We start from the raw sequence: 23,141 nt of genomic DNA on the forward strand, positions 1-23,141 counted from the left end.
GTGGTGCCACCAGTACTGTGCTAGTTGCTGATAATACAAAAATGAAGGCTCAAGCATACCCTAAACAAGTAGCTTCTTTTCAAAACACAAAGGAGATTTATTTATTTATTTATTTAATAATCTTTATTTTTCATGGCAGTTTTAGGGCTACAAAAAAGCTGAACAGATAAGAGGGTAAATTTTTGTTACATGATTTTTTTTTTACCAGAATAAAAAAAAAAAAGAGTTGAGCAGAAGGTACAGAGAGCTCCGTATAACCCTTTGCCCCCTCCCAATTTCCCCTATTATTAATGTCTTGAATTAGTGTGATACATTTGTTATAATTAATGAAACACTATTGATGAATTATTATTAAAGCCCGTAGTTTAGGGATCTTTCTTTATGTTGTACAGTCCTATGTGTTTTTGAGGAATGTATAGTATCATGTATCCACCATTACAGTATATACATAATAGCTTCACTGTCCTAAAACCCCTTGTGCTCTTACTATTCATGCCTCCCTCCCCCCTCCAAAACCCCTGGTAACCAATGATCTTTCTACTATTTCTATAGTTTTGCCTTTTCCTAAATGTCATAGGGTTGGACTGATACAGCCTTTCAAACTGGCTTCTTTCACTTAGTAATATACATTTAAGGTTCCTCCATGGTTTTTTGTGGCTTGATAGCTCATTTCTTTTTATCAATAAATAATGTTTTATTGTCTGAATGTACCACAGTTGTTTATGCATTTGCCTATTGAATCATATCTTGGTTGCTTCCAAGTTTTGTTAATTTTGAATAAAGCTGCTATAAACACTTGCATGCAGGTTTTTGTGTAGATATAAAAATATGATTGATGGATCACATGATAAGACAATGTTTAGCTCCACATCCTTGCCAACATTTGGTGTTGTCAGTATATTGGATTTTAATCATTTTAATAGGTATGTAGTATATGTCATTGTCTTAATTTAAAATGCCCTAATGATGTATGATGTTGACCATATATTCAGATGCTTATTTCCTATCTGTATATCTTCTTTGGTGAGGTATCTGTTCAGACCTTTTGCTCATTTTTTAATTGGGCTGTTAGTTTTCTTATTGTTGAATTTTAAGAGGTCTTTGCAGATTCTGTATACAATTCTTTAACAGCTGTTTTGCCCATATTTTCTCCTACTTTCTGGCTTGTCTGTTCATTCTCCTAACTATCTTTCACAGAACAGATGTTTTTAGTTTTAATGAAGTCTGACTTATCAATTGTTTTCTTTCATGGACAGTACTTTTGCTGGTGTATCTAAAAATTTATTACCAAACTCAAGGTCATTTATATTATCTTCTAGAACTTTTATAGTTTTGTGCTTTATATTTAAGTCTATGATTCATTTTGAGTTAATTATTGTGAAATTATAAGGTCTGCATCTAAATTCATATTTTTTCACATATGGAAAAGTTCTTCTAGCACCATTTGTTGAAAAGACTATCATTTCTCCACTGAACTGCCTTTGCTGCTTCTTTGTCAAAGATCAGTTCACTGTGTTTGGGCTGTCTATCTTATTCCATTGATATATTTGTCTATTGTTTTATGAATACCACAGTCTTAATTAATGTAGCTTTATAGTAAGTCTTGAATGCAAGTAGTGTCATTCCTCTGACTTTGTTTTTCTTTAATATTGTGTTAGTTATTCTGGGTATTTTTCCTTTCCTTATAAGCTTTACAATCAGTTTATCCATATTTGTAAAATAATTTCTTGGAGTTTTGATTGGGATTATATTAAATCTATAGATAATGGTGGGAAAAACTGTCATCTTAATAATATTGAGTCTTGCCATCCATGAATATGAAATATCTACCCATTTATTTAATTTCTGATTTCTTCCATCAAAGTTTTACAGTTTTCCTCATAGGTCTTGTACATATTTTGTTAACTTATACCTAAACATTTCAACTTTTGGTGCTAACATAAATAGTTTGTGTTTTTACTCTCAAATTCCAATTGCTCATAGCTTGTATATAGGAAAGTAATTGACTATTGTATACTAACCTTATATCCTGCAACCTTGCTGTAATCACTTATTAGTTCCAGGAAATGTTCACTAATACTTTGGGTTTTTCTAGATAGACAATCATGTCATCTGTGAACAAAGTTTTATTACTTTCTTATGAATCTGCATATCTTTTACTTCATTTTCTTGTTTTATTGCATTAAGACTTCCAGTACGATGTAAGGAGGAATAGTGAGAGAGGGGGAACAGCTTTGTTTTATTCCAGATCTTAGAGGGAAAGCATTCAGTTTCTATCATGAAGTATTATGTTAGCTGTAGGCCTATTGTAGACATTCTTTATCAAGTTGAGTAAGTTGCCCTCTATTCCTATTTTGCTGAAAGATTTTATCACGAATGGGTGTTGGGTTTTGTCAAATGCTTTTTCAGCATCTGTTGAGATGATCATGTTATTTTTCTTCTTTAGCCTGTTGGTATGATGGATTATATTAATTTATTTTCAAATGTTGAACCAGCCTTGCATACTGTGGATAAATCCTACTTGGTCATTTTGTGTGATTCTTTTAATATGCTGCTAGATTCGATTTACTAATACTTTATTGAGGATTTTTGCATCTATGTGTATGAGAGATATTAGTCTGCAGTTTTCTTTTCTTGAAATATCTTCGTTTTGTTATTAGGGTAATGCTGGCTTTAAAGAATGAGTTACAAAGTACTTCTGTTTCTACTTTCTGGAAGACTTTGTAGAAAATTGATATTATATTTTCTTTAAATGTTTCTGAAATGTTCTAAACTCATTTGAGCCTGGAGCTTTCTGTTTTGAAAGGTTATTAATTATTGATTCAATTTTATTAACACATATTGCCTATTTAAGTATCTATTTCTCCTTGTGTAAGTTTTGATAGATTGTGTCTTTCAAAGAATTTAATCTAAATTTTCTATTTTGTGGACCTAATAGTTCATAATATTCCTTTATTATCCTTTAATGTCCATGGCATCAGTAGTTATGAACCCTCTTTCATTTCTGAATTTTGTAATTTGGTAGTTTGTACCATTTCTTTTTTTTCCTTGACTCTGGCTAGAGGTTCATCAATCTTATTATTTTTTCAAAGAACGAGCTTTGGGTCTTATTGATTTTTTTCTATTGTTTTCCTGTTTTTAATTTCATTGATGTCTGCTCTGATTTTTATAATTTCTTCTAATTACTTTGGATTAAATTTGTTTCATTCTTTATAATTTCCTAAGGTAGCTGCTTACCTTATTGATTTTAGATCTTTCTTCTTTTCTAATATATGTATTTGCTGCTATATACTTCCCTCTAAGCACTGCTTTTGCTGCATAGAACAAAGTTTGATAAGCTGTATTTTCATTTTAATTTATTTCCAAATATATTTAAATTTTACTCAAGACTTCTTCTTTGATCTATATGTTATTCAAATAGTTTCAAATAGTTTGGAATTTTGCAGCTATCTTTCCATTATTCCTGTCTAGCTCAATTCTATTGAGGTTTGAGAGCTTACTGTATGATTTTTATTCTTTTAAATTTGTTAAAATATGGTTTTTGGCACAGAATGTGGTCTGTTTTGGCGAATGTTCCATGTGAGCTTTAGATGACTTTGTATTCTGCTGTTGTTAGATGAAGTATTCTATAAATGTCAACTAGATCCTCTTGATCGATTATGCTGGTCAGTTTAACTGCTTGGTTTGAATGGATCCCTTAAAGTTCATGTGTTAGAAAGTTAATCTCCAATACAACTGTGTTGAGAGGTGGGACTTTTAATAGGGGATTAGGTCATGAGACTCTGTCCTCATGACTGGATTGATGTGATTATCATAGGAATGAGTTATCATGAGAGTGGTCTTGTTATAAAAGTGAGTTCAGCCCTCTCTTGATTTCTTGTTCTCTCTCACACACACTCTTGCCCCTTCACCATGGATGACACAGCAAGAAGTCCCTTACCAGGTGTGGTCTCCTTGACCTTGGACTTCCTAGCCTCCAGAACTATAAGAAATAAATTTCTTTCTTCAAAAATTACCCAGTCTGAAGTATTCTGTTATAGCAACAGCAAAATAAACTAAGATAATATCCCTACTGGTTTTCTGTCTGCTGGATCTGTCCATTACTGATAGAGTGTTGATGTCTGTTAGTGGGTTCATCTATTTCTCTTTGTAGTTCTATCATTTTTGCCTCACATATTTTGATGCTCCATTAAACACATACATATTAGGGGTTGTTATGTATTCTTTTAGAATTAACTCCTTTATCAGGAAATGCCCCTCCTTATCCCTGATAATTTTCCTTGTTCTGGAGTCTCCTTTGTCTTAAATTAATCCTCTCTTATTTGTGATTTTGATTTCCACAATTCCCAGTCAACTATAGTCCCAAAATATTAAATGGAAAATTCTAGAGATAAACGATTCATAAGTTTTAAATTACAAGCCATTCTGTGTAGCATGATGAAATCTTGCATCGTTCCACTCTGTCCCACCTGAGATGTGAACCATCTCTTTGTCCAGTCTATTCATGCTGTATATGCTACCTACCCACTGGTCTTACTAGCCATCTTGGTTATCATCTCACATCATCACAAGAAGAAGAAGGTGAATATAGCACAATAAGATATTTTGAGAAAGAGAGAGAGATCAACCACATTCACATAACTTTTACTACAGTATATTGTTATAATTGTTCTATTTTATTATTAGTTATGGTTGCTAAGGTCATACTATACCTAGTTTATAAATTAAACTTCATTATAGGTACGTATGTATAGAAAAAAATCATAGCATATATAGGGTTTGGTACTATTCATGGTTTCAAGCATCCAGTGGGGGGTCTCGGAATGTATATACTGTATATAGCTACTCTAGCTTTCTTTAATTATTATTAATAAGGGGTATATTTCTCCATCTTTTAATCCATCTCTGCTTTTATAAAGTGAGTTTCTTATAGGTAACATTCAGTTGGACCTTGTTTTTTAAAAACCACTTCAACACCTGTCTTTTAATTGATATAATTAGACCTTTTACATTTAAAGTGATTATTGACCACCACAGCCTATGTCTGTGTGCACCATTGGGGGAACCTTAGAACATTACTGTTCCACCGAGCACTGGGTCCCCAGTGCCCAAGCACACCCCCCAGGGGCCTGGGGATTTTCCTGCTGTGTTGGTTGTCCTGGTTGCATGAGCGTCTGACCAGGGGGCTTAACACCAGGCCCAGAAAACCTGCCACTGGCATTCAAGCATGCCAACTGGAGGCCTGGGATCACCTTGCCCCATCCACCACTGGCATCTAGGCACTGCTACCAGGACACTGAAGATATGCCTGCTTAGCTTGCTACCACCACCACTGCCAGAACCCACCTGCCTGTGCTCCCTGAGGGTCATGAAACTAGCCCACCAAGCCCATCACAGCCACCGCAAACACCAGCAAGTGCCACCTGGAGCCCAAGGGTTGTCCCACCACCACTACTACCATCACCCATATCATGCATACTGCTCAGGGGCCCAAGGACTTGCTACCTGCCTTGCCCACCACTGCCACTGCTTACACCCAAGGAAGCTACCTGAAGGTCCAAGAATCAGCCCACCTGAACCCTCTAACACAGGTACCCATGTACACCACCCAGGGGCCAAAGGATAGGTATGCTCGGCCTGCTTCTGCCACCACTGGGCCCCAAGGACTGGCCTACCTGGTGTCCAGTCCCCAGCAAAACCTCACTACAGCCTCCACTAATAACTGTAACCAAAGCCACCAATGAAATTACAGGCACCACTAAAGATGTTTACAGATGAAGAAATCACACAGAGACTACACTATTGTACACATGCAGAGTCAAAGCTAAAGTGCTCTATCCAACCAACACCAGAGATATATCCACAAGAAAAATTTTTCCTCTATGAATGCCTAGAGACTGCTTCTTCAACAGGATCTGAGCTTTGTAATTTTTCAGCTAAAATCCTTTGTTATCATAAAGGAGCCTGATTGATGTGGCACTATGCATTCCATAATTGTATGATGAGCTCAGTCTTTTAGTGAGCTTGTGCCCCTGGACTGTTATTTTCATCAGTGTTTCTTAGCTTCCTCCTTCACTTTAAGTGAGACAGGAAAGCTAGAGGGGTTTGGAGTTAGGTATTTCTTTCTTTTTTTAAACTTTTTTTTTTTTATTTCAGAATATTATGGGGGTACGCTTTGGTTACATATATTGCCTTTGCACTGCCCAAGTCAGAGCCACAAGCATGCCCATCCCCCAGACGGTGCACACCACACCTATTCGGTGTGAATTTACCCGTCCCGTCCTCCCCCTCCCACCTACCCAACACCTGATTAATATTACTTCCATATGTGCACATAAGTGTTGCTCAATTAGTACCAATTTGATGGTGAGTACATGTGATGCTTGTTTTTCCATTCTTGTGATAATTAGTAGAATGGGCTCCAGCTCCATCCAGGACAATACAAGAGTTTCTAGTTCACCATTGTTGTTATGGCTGAGTAGTACTCCATGGTATACATATACCACATTTTATTAATCCACTCATGTATTGATGGGCACTTGGGTTGTTTCTACATCTTTGCAATTGTGAATTGTGCTGCTATAAACATTTGAGTGCAGTTGTCTTTATTATGGAATGTCTTTTTTCCTTTGAATAAATACCCAATAGTGGGATTGCCGGATCAAATGGTCTACTTTTAGCTCTTTGAGGTATCTCCATATTATTTTCCATAGAAGTTGTACTAATTTGCAGTCCCACCAGCAGTGTATGAGTGTTTCTATCTCTCTACACCCACACTAACATTTGTTGTTTTTGAACTTTTTGATAAAAGCCAATCTCACTAGAGTTAAGTGATATCTCATTGTGGTTTTCATTTGCATTTCCCTGATGATTAGAGATGTTGAGCAATTTTTCATGTTTATTAGCCATTAGTCAATCCATCTTCTTTTGGAAAGTTTCTGTTTATGTCCTCTGCCCACTTTTTAATGGGGTTGTTTGATTTTTTTCTTGGGTATTTCATTTCTCCCAGATAGGCTAAGCTTTGGTAAAAACCTAAGTAGTTTAGGTTCTCATAAAAGTTTCTCTTGAGGGCAGACTATTTTAAAGGGGAATGGAGTGCTCTGGGCTCATTTAAAAATGGTTACTTTTCCCTTTTCCCCTGCCAGAAGCATAAGGGGACATTTCTCCAATCTTCACACTGAAGACCTGGTAGTGCTCATGTAGAGAAAACTCATCAAAGTGTGGGGTCCCCCTAAATATAGGTCCCATGGAGTTTTTCACTCTCAAACTAGTTCATAATGGGCCCCCAGAAATTCATTTATTACAATTTAAGTGTTCCTACTGGTACTGGCTTTTGCTCCTGGGACTCTGATCCCAGTACACTGTGATTCTCAGTGTTTGCCCTTCTCTCAAGTTTCTGGGGCAGGATTTTTCCCTCTGACTTCAATTATCTGATGGATCTAAGAAGAGCTGATGATTTTTTCTTGTGAAGATGGGAGGGGCAATTCCAAACTCTTACTAGTATTAATTATTAATAGGACAAAACTAAATAAAATTCTTGAAAATAGTGATTTCTGTCACCCAAGCTGATTTTTTATTTTGCCAGTGTTCACTGCTACATATAACTTGCCTTAAATGTTAATACTTGGACCCCTTTGGTTACTCCCTCCCCCATGGATATATACATGTATGCATCTTCAAAGTATATACATTAAATATTTGCAGTTTTTTGTATATCAATTATACTTCGATAAATCTGTTAAAAAATAAATTCAAAATGCATGTGGTTATTACTCCCCCCCCCGAATGTCAATCCTTGGAATAAGATACTTCTGAGGTCATTTGAAGTATATCCCAGGATTCCCTCAGCTATATTCTTCATTTTGAAACCACTCTCTGTAATGTCTCTCTTTTAGACATTCTTCAAAAACCTGCTCCTATCTTCCCTTCTGAAAAACTCTCACTTTTGCTTTTTGTCTAGCCAGAGTTTTCTCAAGCCTTTTTCTAGGTAATTTAGTCAATAATCGTTTCTCCCTTCTTTGAAATACTGTTGTGAACATGACTGTACCACCCTGCTTTACCTCATTCTGTCTGTAATTTTTTTTCAACTGCATAGGTCTCGTCTCCTCATGTAAATTTTAAAACTTAATGAGAGCAGGGACCAGGCATTTTAATGTTTATATTTCTTTTTTCACCAAATAGCTAGTCTGGAGCTAGGCACTTATTAGGGATTGGCAAGGACTCCTTGATGGATTGTTATATATCAATATTTGCTAGGAAATGATGATTCCAGAGTGATTTATAGACTTAAACACCAACCTGCTCTTTAATTACAGAAAACAAGTCACCTCTAGATTTTTCAAGAGCTGGTAATTAAGACACCTCATATATATTAATAGATGGACCAAGGATCATTTTTCAAATCCTCTCTCCAGATTCTTTCTGCAGCCTGTGAAGAGCTGTTTTTGGAAACTGCATTAGAAACGAAGAAGGAAAGTCTTGGTTGGGAGGAACGGGATCAGCTTTCTGCCCCGTGCCTGGCAGAGGCTGTGGCTGCCCGCCATGTGAAGCTTTAAATCAAACTGAATTTGTGGTGCCTAAGCAGCTTCTGGAACTACAGAGGGTTCTTCAATAGCAGGTCCCACAGAGCTAAAAGAATTGAATGTGGCGGGGTTTACCAATTGCAGCAAGAAAATGGAGAAAGCAAAAGTCAATGTAAACCATGAAGATAGTAAATTTCCAATTTTTTCTTGGTTAGGTACATGTTGGGAAAGGGAAACTATAGTTTTAGTCAAGAAAAACAATTAATAGAAAGACTAACAATATTAAACTTGTCTGGCTCAGCGATGGTACATAAATGGAAAGGGATTCAGATTCTAGGAACTCTCCTACTAACCCAACTTTGAGCCCTTCCTTCACTCATATGGGAGCCAGAATAGATTAAGCCAAACCAATATTAATTGTCAATAAATGTTAATTACAAATATTTTTGGAATAGTCAATAATAATCTACCTTCAGAAAAGGAGATTTTTATATTTAATAACATCCCTTTGCATCTGCATAGTGCTATTTACTTTTCAAATCACTTTAACCCATTTTAACTTCACAAAATGTTAGGGTAAGTATGGTACTTATTTTGCCCAATTTAAAAATGAGTTAAATTAAGATATCATTGAGTTAATGACCTTGGAGGGACCCAGCTTGAGCTTATAAGTGGGAGGCTTGTACTTAGAAACCAGTCTTCTCTGAACAGAGTCATCTTTCCCAATTTTATGTTCAGTGCCAGTAAACCAGACGGGCCTTCCCTGCATTTATACTCAGGTATCTAAAAGGAGGAAGTGAATTACTTATGGTTCCCCAATTTTCCATCTATTTCATGCTTTCAAATATATGTATTTAAGAACCTACCCCAGAACTTAACTGCAGGATTGCCCCCACGTACACGCATGATTTGCTCTTTCTTTGGCCAGAGGCAGGAGGAGACAGAAAATGGAAGTCAGCAGAGTGCCCGCTTTAGCCATCCAGGAGGTAGCTAGTTGTTAGTGAGAATGTAACTCTCCAAAGAAACAGGAGGTGCACCGTCTCAGGAAAGAATCCTCACCACTCAGCCCTTTTGTGAAGCACACCTGTTCCTGGCTATTCAAGGCTCTTTGTAGCTCCACTTGAGAAAGCAAAAAAAAAAAAAAAACAGGACTAGGAGAAAATGTAACATAGCTCCCAGGAGGGCAGAAAGCAGGAGGACAAATGGGGAACAGTGCCTGGAGAAATCAGGGACATGGGAGGGTTAGCACCATTGGGGGATTCAGGGTGCAGGCAGGTGATTGTATTGGACAAAAGCCAGGAAAAGCAGAGAATAGGCTTTTCACTGATGTTTGAGGATAGAAGGCCACTAAACATCTTCAGTTTACTGCTCATAAGGCAACCATTTCCAAGGTCCCTTTGCCTCATTACTGTCAAAACTCTACCTCTAACACAAAACCTATACTCCTGCAGATTTTTTCCCTTCATGTCATGGTGCAAAAATCCAATGGGTTTTCATAAACTCAGAACATGGAACCCAGTGTTTCGTCCTTTTTGCTACAAAAGTCATGTTGGCTTTATTTATCAAAGCCTAATGACATGTTAATATTTCTTTTTGCTGAGTGAATTCCTCACTTCTTTTCTTTCCCATCTGATCTTCACGTCAAGAGCCACTTTTTGTGTTTTCATGTTGAAGGTCCCGCCCACCCATACACCCAACCAGGACTCTCCGTGCCCACCAGAAACCTGTATGAGCTGCATAACCATCTGTAGTCTTTGCATGGCTGCTTTCTGCCCAAATCAAGCCAATTCAGCAAAGAATGCTGTCTTTATTTCAGGCTCCTCAAAGAGCATCTTGGAGAAAAAGAAGTTGAGCTGGCACTCATCTTTGATTCAGTGGTGGAAGCTGACCTGGCGAATTATACCTGCCATGTAGAAAACCGAAATGGACGGAAACATGCCAGTGTTCTGCTGCGTAAAAAGGGTATTTATGGTTTGTTTGGCTACCAATAACTATTGAAGTTAGATATATTTCCTGGCCTGATTTTATCATTTAGTATGAACTATTAACCATTTTGTCTTTTTAAGGAAAAAATCTGTCTCTTGCTGTGCATGTTAGCATGAAATACCTATGACCTTCAATAAGTGGAGAAATGAAATGAATTCTCATTATGTGTTAAATCCAGTGAGATAAAGTGTACCTTGGTTATAAGTGTCACATAAAATTTGATACATGTTGACATTCAATATTTTCTCCCTATTTTGCCTTTTTATATCTTATATTGCTTAAATGAAATGCAAGGGATTTTATTACTGGATGAGAAATGAAGTTGCATTTTAATTCCCTGACCAAAAAATAAATAAAAATAATTAATAGTACCATATAACATTCTTATAGTTATCATAAAAATTATAAACTATATTTTATAATATTACCTGGTGGTAAGAGGCCTTTACCAGGTGCATATATCTCTAAATAACTTGGCATTTATGGAGATTCCTCTCTAGAATTGGTTCCAGATGAGGTGGAAATTGTATATAATGGACAAAGAAAAGAAACTTCAAATTTACAGTTAAAGGGCATAAAAACAGACAGAGGAACAACAGTCTCAGCAGCTAGGGTAGCTTCTGAATTGGCTTTTACCTTGCCGTGACTCTTGATTACTGCAAAAGGCTAAATACTTTCTGTATGTGTGCATCTGGCAAAGGTTTTGTCAATGTAGCAGAGCAAATGTTCTCAATCAGGGTTCGTGTTGCGTAGGCTATGCAGCAATAGAACAGACTCAGTCAGCAAGGTCACTAGAAGAAGCAGGGAAGTTTCATTATTCTGAGAATAATGCTTTGATCTCTCTGGCACCACTTCTTACTCTATTGGACTTGATTTTGTCTTAAAATAGAAGAGTATTGAAGTACAAAAGAGTCTAATATAGAAAGGGAAGTCAAGAGACCCAGGTTGACAGCCACCTTGTTCAGTAGCACTAACTTGTCTGATGAGAGTCCCTGAACCGTAGTTTCTTCATCTGTAAAATAGGAGTAATAACGTCTACCTTGCAGAGTCACTTTGAGGTTCAAATGATAATGATATAATAGATGTGAAATATACCATGCCCCAACAGTATTTGTTATTACATAGAACTTGGATAATTTTTTCCTATGCAGTATGTAACTACTTAGTCCACTTACATGAAAAGCAGGCATTGATCATGTCCAAATACTTTATGGAAAGGATCACTTTGTTCCTTTCCATCTTAGTCTTATTGTAGGCTCAGAGATTCTCCAGCCCAGAGCTTGATGCTGTACCTCTTTATCCTCAGCAACTTGGACAGTGTCTAGCCACTAATAGGCACTTGGAATCCATTCTGGTCAAATGGATTATTAAAGTTCTCTTTTATTGTTGAGGACTCAGATGCAGCAAGCACTGTGCTGTGTGCTGAGTAATAGAGTGCCACATACGATAAAACATCCTCAAGTCCTCTTGGAGCTTATGGTCTTTGGAGAGTTGAGAACACAAAGAAAGACAAACATTAAACAAAAAAAAATGACACAAAAAAGAGTATTACAATTAAAAACCTCCTATGAGGAAAAATAATGGAAGTCTTATCATTCATCCAGTGTAGACAGAAATAACCTTATTTGAGTTTTAAAATACATCCATTTCTCTTTAATACGTAAAACAACAACCAGCAGCCCTTAAAATTCTAAAGATCTCACTCTAGAAACCAAGATACACTATAAAACTCTGCTGCCTCCCATGGCTTCTATAAGGAAACCTGTCTAAATCATGAATAACTAATGATATTAATTCTCACCTTCCTGATATTTAAATATTGGAGTTCCCCAGGGTTCAGGTCTCCTCGCTCACTCCCTTGGTGATTTCATTCAGGCTTCATCTCCTGGTTTTGCTTGTTTACCATTTACATGCTGACAACTCCCAAATTTATATCTCCAGCCTGGACTTCTCACCTGAACTCCAGACTTGTATACTCAATTGCCTATTCAACAACTCCACTTAGAGATTTAGTAGGCATATCAAGCTTAGCTTGTCCCAAACAGGATTTCTGATTTCTCCTCCCTGTGAACCTGATCCAGCAGCCATCACCCATACTTCCTGTTGCTCAGGCCAAAAATTGCCTACTTTTTCTTTTCTCTACTCACATCCTATATCTAGTCCACCAGCAAATCCTATGGCTCTATCAAATCCTATCCAGACTCTGAGCACCTCCCCCACCTCACTGCCCCCACCCTCATCTGAGCCCCCAGCACCCATTGCCTGGATCACAGCAAGAGCCTCCTAACTGGTCTCCCTGCTTCCACGCTGGTCCCCTCACAGTCTATTCTTATCACAGCAGCCAGAGGGATCATTTAAATATGAAAGTCAGATCGTGTTATTCCCCTGATCAGAACCCTCTGATCACAGATCCCTCCCTGTTACACTTAGATTGAAATCTCAAATCCTCACCATGTCCTATAAGGCACTACACAGTCTGTTCTTACTTCTGACATCATTTTCTGCTACCGTCTACCTGAAACACACTAGCCTCCTTCCTACTTCCCATGCTCATCAAGCAGCTGCCTTAGGTCCTCTGTATTTGCTGTTTCTTCTGCCTGGAACACTCTCCCCCCAGCTGTCTCCATGACTCCCTTCCCCTCCTCATACAGGTCTCTGCTTAAGTATTCCCTACTCAGTAGGCCTTCCCTGGCTACCTTATATAAAATAGTACTACATTTCATTTCCTTTTTTCTCTAACTTGGCTCTATTACTTTTTATTGTATCTATTATTATTTGATTACATATTTCTTTGCTTCTTGTCTTCTTCCCTCCTCCCCCAGACTAGAGTACCAGCACAATGGGGTGAGGGATGGCTAATAGGGATTGATAAAAAGAAGATTTAATCTGTGATTTTTGTCTTGACTGTCTTCTCTGAGTTACCTAAATGTATTTTATCTTTTCAAAGATTTTTACTTTCTCGGCGTTAAAAACTCAAAAGACCTCAGGGCTCAGATAGATGCAGAATTTAAAAAAAAAAAAAAAAAAAGAGGGCTGGATATTAGGAAAAACAAAACTCAGACCAGAGAAAACATGCCTTACTTTAAGGGGGCAACAACTACTCTGTTCTAGAACATTATTGCTGTGCTTGCTGGAATGTGGGCCCAGGGATATGAGAGCTTCAAAATTTTCAAGTGAAGCTGAAAGACTGGATATGAAATCTTCTGATTTTTAAATATTAGTATTCATTTTTTTGAAACATTGTATAATCAACCCCCCCCCATTTTTGTTGTTCTATGGTGTACAAGTTTGCACTCACTGTTCTAGGTAGACTTAAATTTTTTCACTGTGCTTTGCAAAAGGATGCAGTTAATCTTCCCTCACTTGGTCTCCTTAGGAATTCTCAACAATATAGTGGAATCCCAAAAAAGAGCAAGAATCCCTGTGGCTCTGCCCTAAATTTTTTGGTCAGACCAAGCTCTGGCTTATTTTGAGAAACTTCAGATATTTTCTTTGGAGTTGGACCATTTAGGCTTTATCGCAGCATAGCCTGGCGTCAGTGGTCGTAGCGCTCCCACCTGGAATACGAGTATGGATTGTTTAATGGAACAATAACTTCTTGATGAGCTGCAAGTCAAATATTTAAAGTGCCCTAAGTGATCGTTATGGAGAAGAAATGTGATGAATCCTTTCATAAAGTGAAAGGGCCTTTTAAAAATGAAAACACATATCTAATATACCCAATTAACAAGATCAGGTTTTATAAAAGCAAAACAGCCCTTACCTATGCATCTTCTACCTGCACCTACCACTTCCTTATTCTCTGATGAACTATTTGCCAGTGTGTACAACTAGCATTTCAGTAAGAGGTCCATGCTAAATTTTTCTTTGGTGAGCCAAGAGCCTGAACTCAGGCTAAAGAAATTATGATAATTATTTCTGCTTCTCTGCACACACTTTCTCACAAAACAGAGTCATGTCACTGAATCACTCTCTTCATTCCCAGTGCTACTGCTCCACCCTGACACCCCAAACATATATAGGAAGCTTTCTTAATCTGTTCAGGCTGCTATAACAAAATACCTTTGACTGGGTAATTTATGAACAACAGAAATTTATTGCTTACAGTTCTAGAGGCTAGAATGTTCAGGATCAAGCATCAGCAGATTTGTGTCTCATGAGGGCCCATTCCTCAATTTCATCTGAGATCTCATCAAAATGGTCTTTACCATCCATATTTCTACCAACATTCTGATCCCGACCACTTAGGTCATCTCTAAAATAATTGAAGATTTCTCTGCAGCTTTCCTCTTCTTCTGAGCCCTCACCAGAATGGCTCTTAAGGCACATTTCACAGCAATATACCTTAAAACTCTTCTAGCCTTTACCCATTACATAGTTCCAAAGTTAGTTTCACATCTTTAGGTATTTGTTACAGTAGCACCCCACTTCTCAGTACCAATTTCTGTCTTAGTCCATTTGGTGTTATAACAAGATACCTTAGACTGGGCGTATATAAACAATAGAAATTTATTCTTCACAGTTCTGGAGGCGGAGAAGTCCAAGATCAAGGCACCAACAAATTTGGTGTCTGGTAAGGGTCTGTTCCTCAGATACGGCACCTTCTATGGGCCCTCACATGGCAGTAGAGGCAAACAGCCTCCCTCAGGCTTCTATTATAAGGACACTAATCTCACTCATGAGGGCTCCACCCTCATGACCTAATCACCTCCCAAAGGCCTCCCTCTTAATATCATCACCTTGGGAGTTAAGTTTCAACACATGCATTCTGAACAAGCATTCAGACCATGGCAGAAGCCTTCTGGTGGGATCTCCTAACCTGCTTCCCAACTTATGAGTCAGAGGAGCAAGCTCAAACATTCCCAGCCTTCCCTCTTTCCAGTCCCTTGGCTTCTGCTGCTATTTGTCCCGTTCTGTAACACCTGATCTTTGTGTTCACAATGGAGAAATAGTTGGGTTCAAACTAAGCATGTTAAAAAGAACTACATTTGTACTTTGGGTGCCTAGAAAAAGCCCTAACCCCATAAATATTTGCTGTTCTTGCCATAGCTATCTTTGTGAAGTGTATATAAGACACAGCCCAAATAAAATGACTTTCAGCTTCTCAGTCAGGAAATGTCCCTGGAAGTATAAATCCTGCTGTGATTGAAAATGGCAATTGAAAATAGAAGACAAAAGAAAAGCCAGGTGTCATTTGGGTGATGGCAATTCTGCCCTCTGATTATAGGATAGATGTTTCCCTTTGATGTGACTGCCTGGGCTGAATCAAAGAATAGTGGTTGAGTCTCAGGGCCTAGGTCCACAGTTTTCAACTTAAACAGCTATCATTACATAATATCTTTCAAAGACATTTTTATAAAATGGACCCCAAAACCACAAAGATACTTTTTAAATCATGGTTTTCTTCCATAAATTTGCTGCTGAAATAGGTGTCTGCTACTTGAGAGCACAAATTGTTCCTGCTGCTGAAGTTTTCCATCTACCTAATAGCAACTACTCTGTAAATAACATAGAAATTGCTGAAAAACTTCCCATTCCCTGACTTTGAAAACAGTTGAAAGCTGTTCTGACCAGAGAGAGAGAGAGAGAAAAACAGAAAGAGAGACCAAAAAATGTGCAGCACAAAATGAACATCTTAGAACAGGAAAAACATTTTGAATCAAGTCAATCAGTGCCCCAAGATGAAAGAGAAGTTGGTTTTCCGGGTAACAAAGAAAACCATATTGCTCTGTCAATTTAATACTGGCTATTAATAATGTATAATTGATGTAAGATGGTGAGAAAACAAGCAAAAATTGGGATTTGTGGCTCACAGAGGCTTAATAAGCAAGCCTGCTTTATTCTCCACGTAGAGGAAGGCAGTGGTTCTTGGGGAGCCACTTTGTATACAGAGGGCAGGAGGCAGAGCTAATGTATGATGGGATTTTTTTTCCCTGAAATTTTGTGGCTTAATTTTCAAAATGACCTCCTCTTGCAGCAGGCAAGACAGATTCCAATTTCCTATCTCTACTCATTGTGTGTCCCCTCATGATGTTCCTTGTTGTCATTTTCTGTCCTTCATAGCAGCCTCATTCTCTTCCTTTTTCCATCCTCCCCCCTCTGTCTTACTCAAAGAGAGTGACATTTATTTGTGTCTCTTCCATTTCCACTCTATGACTCCTCTGATTGGCTGCACTGTGTCTGGCCATCATCATCTCTTCTTTGACTCCACTTTTTTTTTCCAAGACTAAATTCCCTCTCTCCCCACAAAACTTAACACTTCTCTTCATACGCTGGACTCTAGGGAACCCCTCCTTCCTCCCTGGCTACAGCCACAGGATCCTGCAGTATGCTCCAGTGAAGTGGCTGAGAGCTGCCCAGTTCTTTCAGTCTGCTTGGTGAATTGTGGTTTCTCTTTTTCCCTTGGAACTGAAAGGGCAGAGGGAGCCAAAATTTACCATAAGTCACATGTTGTCAAGAAGCACAACCAATAGTTCCATGGAAGAACAGGTAGAAGTCTTTCTGTTGTCACTTTCCAGGCTGGAGTGTATAAAGCTGTGGTATAATAAAAAGAGCCTTGAATTTGAAGTTAGGAGACCTGGGCTTAAGTCCCATTTTAACCACTTCTTAAGTATGACCTTGGGTAAGTGACTTAAACTACTGAGTCTCAGATTCTTCATCTATAGATTTGGAGCAATAATTCTTGCCCTAAAGGATTATTTAGAGAATAGATAATAGTCTGGTTGAAATTTTTTATCTATATATATTACTTGTAATTATTTGTATATATTATATCTTTTATTTCTTTTTTATAATCTGTAATATGCTAAATATATCTTAATTATTACATTGAGCCTGACTAATTTCTCTTAAGCAATAATTCTACATAGAGATAGAGACATTCCCAGAGAAAGGTTGACTATCTGGTTTTTAAGAGTGATAGCCTGTCATGGTCAGCAATTTGATTTTGACAGTACCTCAGAATTCATGCTTCCAGGGAGACTGACTTATGCCAACCAAACTCACAAGCAACTAATGCACAAACTAAAATGTCACTCCCTTTTCCAGTTTCTAGTTACATAGTAAGCTGAATTAGTAATAAAAGAATCACTTGGTAATTATAGATTAAAGGGAGGGTAGATAATCTTGTAGGCAATTTCATTTAATTATGATGAGACCAATGACATCCCTGTTCCACAGTGGAAAGTGTGTCTCTGGTCTGGTTTCTCCCAGATTCAGCATTTCTCCTCTGATCATTGCTAAACTCATGTTCTAAATTCTCCTCTGACTTCCCATTTCTATAAATTCCATGATAACATCCCCTCTTTTGATAATGTACTCTTTAGATTTGTTAATGTCACTAATTAAGCTATACGTAAGTCACTGTTCCCTGATCCTGGGAGACATTATGTCTTCTCCCATTATGTGTTTATTTAACTGTTCCAATAATGCTCAGAGCTCTAGGGAAGCCCCCACTGGGGCAGCCTAAGGCTGCTATCAGGTAGCCTGGTGTTGGTCGAAGAGACCAAGTGATTAGCCTCGATATCTCATTCTGTTTTAGCTCCATTGGGCATATTATATCACATACATATTATAGTCATTTATTCAAATAAGTAGGGGAAATGGATAAGCTAATTTTCCCTGCTTACCTTGTATTGGATTATGTTCTACTGGGGTTTAAAGAAATAGTTAAATCCTGCAAACTGATTAGATTTTATTTTATTCTGAAAGTAATTTTATGATGTTGTTCCCCTGTAGAAGAATAGGGCCTGTGGCCTGAGAAGTACTAGATGGTAATTTTGCTAAGCCAATAAGATAATTTAACAGAAATAACAAAATATTGGCCCTGGACCTAGAATAGAGCAGCTTTAATAGTTCCCTGAAATACACTTAAAGCAAAAGTATATATGTGAAATCTAGATATGTTCAAAACAAATTGGGAGTAACTATTCCTTTTCGGATAGATTTACCACTTTTAATTGTAAATTAATCAAATCTTTAAAGAGAGTTAATTTTACAAAAGTTTGATTCATACCAGTATATCAAGAGCAAAACAACTTTATTAAGCAAGAATTTTCTGAAAAGAAAAGCAGAATGGGTAATCTTACATACTAGAAAAATATGGGACGATCCCAAGTGTTGCTAATTTACTTGCCTTCTCCTGTTTATTCTGTTTGCTCCAGATTTAATCTACAAAATTGAACTTGCAGGAGGCCTGGGGGCAATCTTCCTCCTTGTCATACTGCTAGTAGTCATCTACAAATGCTACAACATTGAATTGATGCTGTTCTACCGACAGCGTTTTGGAGGTGATGAAACTACTGATGGTAAGCTGTCTCTTATTGTTCAAATTCAATTAAAAGGCATGCATTTGTTATTATATAAGAGAATATACCTATTCTTAGGAAACAGACACTGAAATATTTAGGGATAAAGGGCTATGACAAATGCAGTTTACTCACAAATAGTTCAGAAAAAATTATTATTTATAAATCAAGAAAAAGAGAAAAGAAGAGAAAATATTAACAGTAGGTAAATACTGGTAAAGGCTATATATGTGTTTTTTGAAATAGTTTTATTTTTGTAATGTTCCTAAATGTTTGAAATTATTTCCAAGAAAAAGTTTAACAAGGAGACATTAGTTGGTCAGGAGATAAAACAATTGCTGCCATAGCCCTTCTCGTTAGTAATAAACAAATTAAAAATCAGTTCCATTTTTTTGTCCAGAAAATTCTAATTTAGGTACTGATCATTTTTAACCATTTCTGCCATCTGTAAAACAAATAATCATGGGAGAAACAGATTCAAAGCTATGGAGATAGTCCTTTCAAAGCTCAAAGGATACAGACCTACATATTTTGGATGCTTATAGCACCATTCTCAAAGGTGACCTCAAAGGATAAAAATTCAGAATATAGCTTATAATTTTCTTCTGTTTGCTGTTTATGGCTTTTAGAAATCTTATGAATGAAATATCAATAAAGCATTGTACTGAGCCTTGTTTCTTTAAACATTCAAAAATGTTTAAATTTCAAACATTTAAATGTAAAACTTTAATTTTTTCAAGAGAAATTGCCAAGTTTCCAATCGAAGCCAGTAAGAAATCATGACATGTCACCCCTTCCCCAAACTACTATAAGCCTTAGAAATGTGTAGAATGCCATAGGTAAGCCAAAATTTTAAAAAAGAGTCCAATTTGGAAATAATTACTTTCAAAATGCAGATTTAAAACTTAGTTTTCATTGTACTGAAATAGTGAATGTTACAGCTTTTGCTTATTTTTTTGAGTTGATGGTCTTACCTCAAGGGAAAGGAGTTAATTATTTTGTTTTTATTTTTATGGTGATAGATGTAACATCAAAATTTTTGAGGAATCTTCGATTGTGGTCTTATTGTTACTATTTTGTAAATGATGATATGAGTGGATTTCAATTGCCTTTTATGTTTTCACAGTAAATTAGAGAAATGCTCTTTGATGAGAATATATGCATGCTCATTTTTTAATCTACACATTTACCCAGCAATCACAGCAGCCTGTTTGAAAGTACTACAGCTTCTTATGCAGAAATATCTCCAGAATGAGAAATTAGAGCCTGTTCCAACAATTATTACATATTCTAACAATCTATATGAAGATGTGGTCAATTACTCTCATTTCCTATGTACAACAGTTAATATTGAAAAATCTGACAGAAAATAACTAAATGGGATATATTATTGAGGAAAATGTCACTGGTTCCCAGGTGCCAACAAGTGGCTAATGTATCCAGTTGGGAAGGTAAAGGGTGTACTGTCTATATAAAAGAACATGAAAGGGAGGCTCCTATGATTCATTTGTTTTGAGTCCTGATTAAGCGATTTTTAATCTCTGTAAGAGAGGATAGAATTTATTGTGTTAATCTGTAACAGTTAATTACTTTCATTACCCATACCCAATAACCCAGACTAACTGATCAGTTGTACTATGTATTTGTAAGATTCAGTTCATGCTGATATTGTAGGACATTTCAGGGATTAAATACTCCATTTTGCATCTTTATCTCCAATGTGGCCCCTGTGGTCAAAGGTATCCACTCATACAGAACATTTTGGTTAGAGAATTGTATTGATGTATTTGATCAGAGATATGTATTGATTCCAAACCCATTGTTTGGGAGGAAATGCAATATCGAGGGAGGGCACTTCAAGGAGAGTTAAAATATTTTATATTCCTACATGGAACCTTGGACCTTAAGTACACAACCTCTGTACTAGCTGAATGAAGTACAAAAAAGTCAGCAGGTATGTAATGAGGAAGAATAAATTAACTTTAACACTCTTTTACAAATATCTAGTTGCATAATGCCAAATGTCAGCCAGCTCATCTACCAAATTTTTCATTTATTCATTTAAATATTTTGATATCTTATAGACACAACTTAATTTTATCCATATACTTTTTCTTCATGTTTTCCCTTTGACCATATCTAGTAGTGGTATTTCCTGAAAGTTCTTATAAAAATGCTTTATTTTTTATAAAATAAAATCCACCCCACAAACTTTGACTTCTTAGCCATTTTTGAAATTTAATTCATTTCATTCAACCCGTCAAACAATGATTGCTTTGTTTATTCAACCTTTTAGGTTTTGAGTCATTAAATATTTATTAAGTGTCTACTCTGTGGCAGCCACTATGCATGATACATTTACTTACATTCTTCATCTGGATCAACACTACACTAACACATGCACACACACACAGGTACCATAGTGGGCACTAGGTATATAATAGCCAACAAGGTTGCAGTCTTTGTTTGCACTTTAGAAGCTAAGGGTTTAGCATAGCTACCGAAAAACTGGATTGTAAACAGGAATGGCTTCTTGTTGGTGAACACTATTAAAATTAGATTTAAAAACAGGGAGGGGGGAGGTGTGACAACAGGAAAATTCTTCCATAGAAAGTTTATTTCTCTTCCTTATAACATCTTTCTTCATTAGGAAGAGCATACCTATGGTGACCACTGTGCCAGCCCTCTTCCTTATAATGCTCTGTCTGCCCTGTGCTCTTTCTGGTTCCTCAGATGAGCTTAGCATGATTTAGCACAGAGGAAGGCTCATTAGCTTCGCCTAGAAAAGTGGTGTCGCTGAATTGCCTTTCCGTTTTAAAACAATTTTCAGGCCTTGTTGTTAACCTTATTTGCATCATGTTGTCGCTCTCGCTCAATCCATCTTGCTCCTCTTTGTGAGCAACAGCTGCAACTATTCATGAGGTTTTCTTGGCTGTCTACATAAGGCTGAAGTGCATTTTTTAAACTGTGGCATCTGCGTCACTGCTGGCTCACTAGCTGGCATCCTAGAGCTTCTGGGATATCTGACATGGTGGCTTTGAGAGCTCTCTTCCTGCTCTGGCCAGCCACTGTAAGCTCTTCACCTTTAGTTTATCTTAAAGGGACATGACTGAAACCAGAAGCAACTATTTTCCAGTGAATGATGTGCTTCTAGAATGCTAGGTAAAATTTATAATCCAGACATGTTGAGTGTTCAAGACATCCAAGTTCTTTGTTATAACTTGGTTTGGAATATGCAAATATAGAAATACTGTTCTAGGGGAGAGTCTTTGTAGCATTGAACTGCAATATCAGGATGTAGGTGGAGTCAGTAAGGACAGGACCAGGATTATGTCAATTTAGGCATGTTTGTAAGGCAAATAGCCACAGGACAAACAATGGGACAGTAGTCTGGAAGGTCTGGTCAGATGGGTGAAGGTGTCAGGTAGCTATTACAGATGGTGAGCTCATAATAAATGCTCAACAAATTATTGTTGAATGACTTAATAAGCCGTTGAATTTAGGGAGGTTTGTGAGACAGGAAAGTTATAAAAGTCAGGGCAACAAGGGTCTAGTCTGACATTATGGAGTTTGAGGCAGCAACACTATCCACCAAGAACAATGAAATATCTTCTGCTCATAAGAATGGAGCTATTTGTCCTTTGGCCTATTTTATTCTTCCAGCTGTGTATCATCAGCAGCTCTGAGTCCCAGGTGAGTAATTATAGCTGGAGAAAGTCAAGGGCCTGCAGGTGCATCCTGCACTTGATTGGAACAAGGGCAGAGGTGCTAGGATTACCAGGAGGTTCTTCCATTAGCATTGCTTATGAACATTTTCACTTCCAAGTGGAATTTTATGCACAACAGTGGAATGTGCCCAATTTGTAAGCCAAATGATCTCCTCAACCATCCAGGGCAGTCCTTCATGTGCATCTGCTTCTAGGCAATCAAATAACCCAACCAAGGTTTATGGAAGCCTTCTGCAGCCAGAGGACATGCTAAAGAGTATTAACCCTTCTTCCTGGTTTCAGGCACCATCTTAACATAAATAACTAGAGTTCCTTTCGTGTTGGGGTGGTGAAGGCTGGAATCTTACTAGAATTAAAACAGCACAATCATACCTCAGGTATCTGGATAGTCAGGGAGTTCCGTCTACTCATAAAACAGGGTATCTATATTTCATTGTATGTAGTTTGTTCCTCCTTTGGCAGATAGAACCAAATCATGGTGTAGGTAATGGTGTGGCTAAGTGAATGGCTGCTTCATACTATAAATTACCTTTTGGTCAGGTTTTAGCTATATTCTAATTAGATCTGTTTTAATGGAAAATAGTGATGTGTTTTAGAAA

General features: G+C 37.2%; 1 protein-coding gene across 1 annotated transcript in view; it reads left to right on the plus strand.

Moving 5' to 3' along the window:
• Positions 1 to 23,141, plus strand: part of IL1RAPL2 (interleukin 1 receptor accessory protein like 2) — a 1,016,789-nt gene that overhangs the window by 978,758 nt on the left and 14,890 nt on the right. The window contains exons 8-9 of the mRNA XM_045537537.1: positions 10,339 to 10,484; positions 18,671 to 18,814. Coding sequence (XP_045393493.1) covers positions 10,339 to 10,484; positions 18,671 to 18,814 — 290 coding nt within the window. The remainder of the gene's footprint in view (positions 1 to 10,338; positions 10,485 to 18,670; positions 18,815 to 23,141) is intronic.

The sequence above is a fragment of the Lemur catta genome, chromosome X, assembly GCF_020740605.2.
Source record: "Lemur catta isolate mLemCat1 chromosome X, mLemCat1.pri, whole genome shotgun sequence".
NCBI classification, from domain to species: domain Eukaryota; kingdom Metazoa; phylum Chordata; class Mammalia; order Primates; family Lemuridae; genus Lemur; species Lemur catta.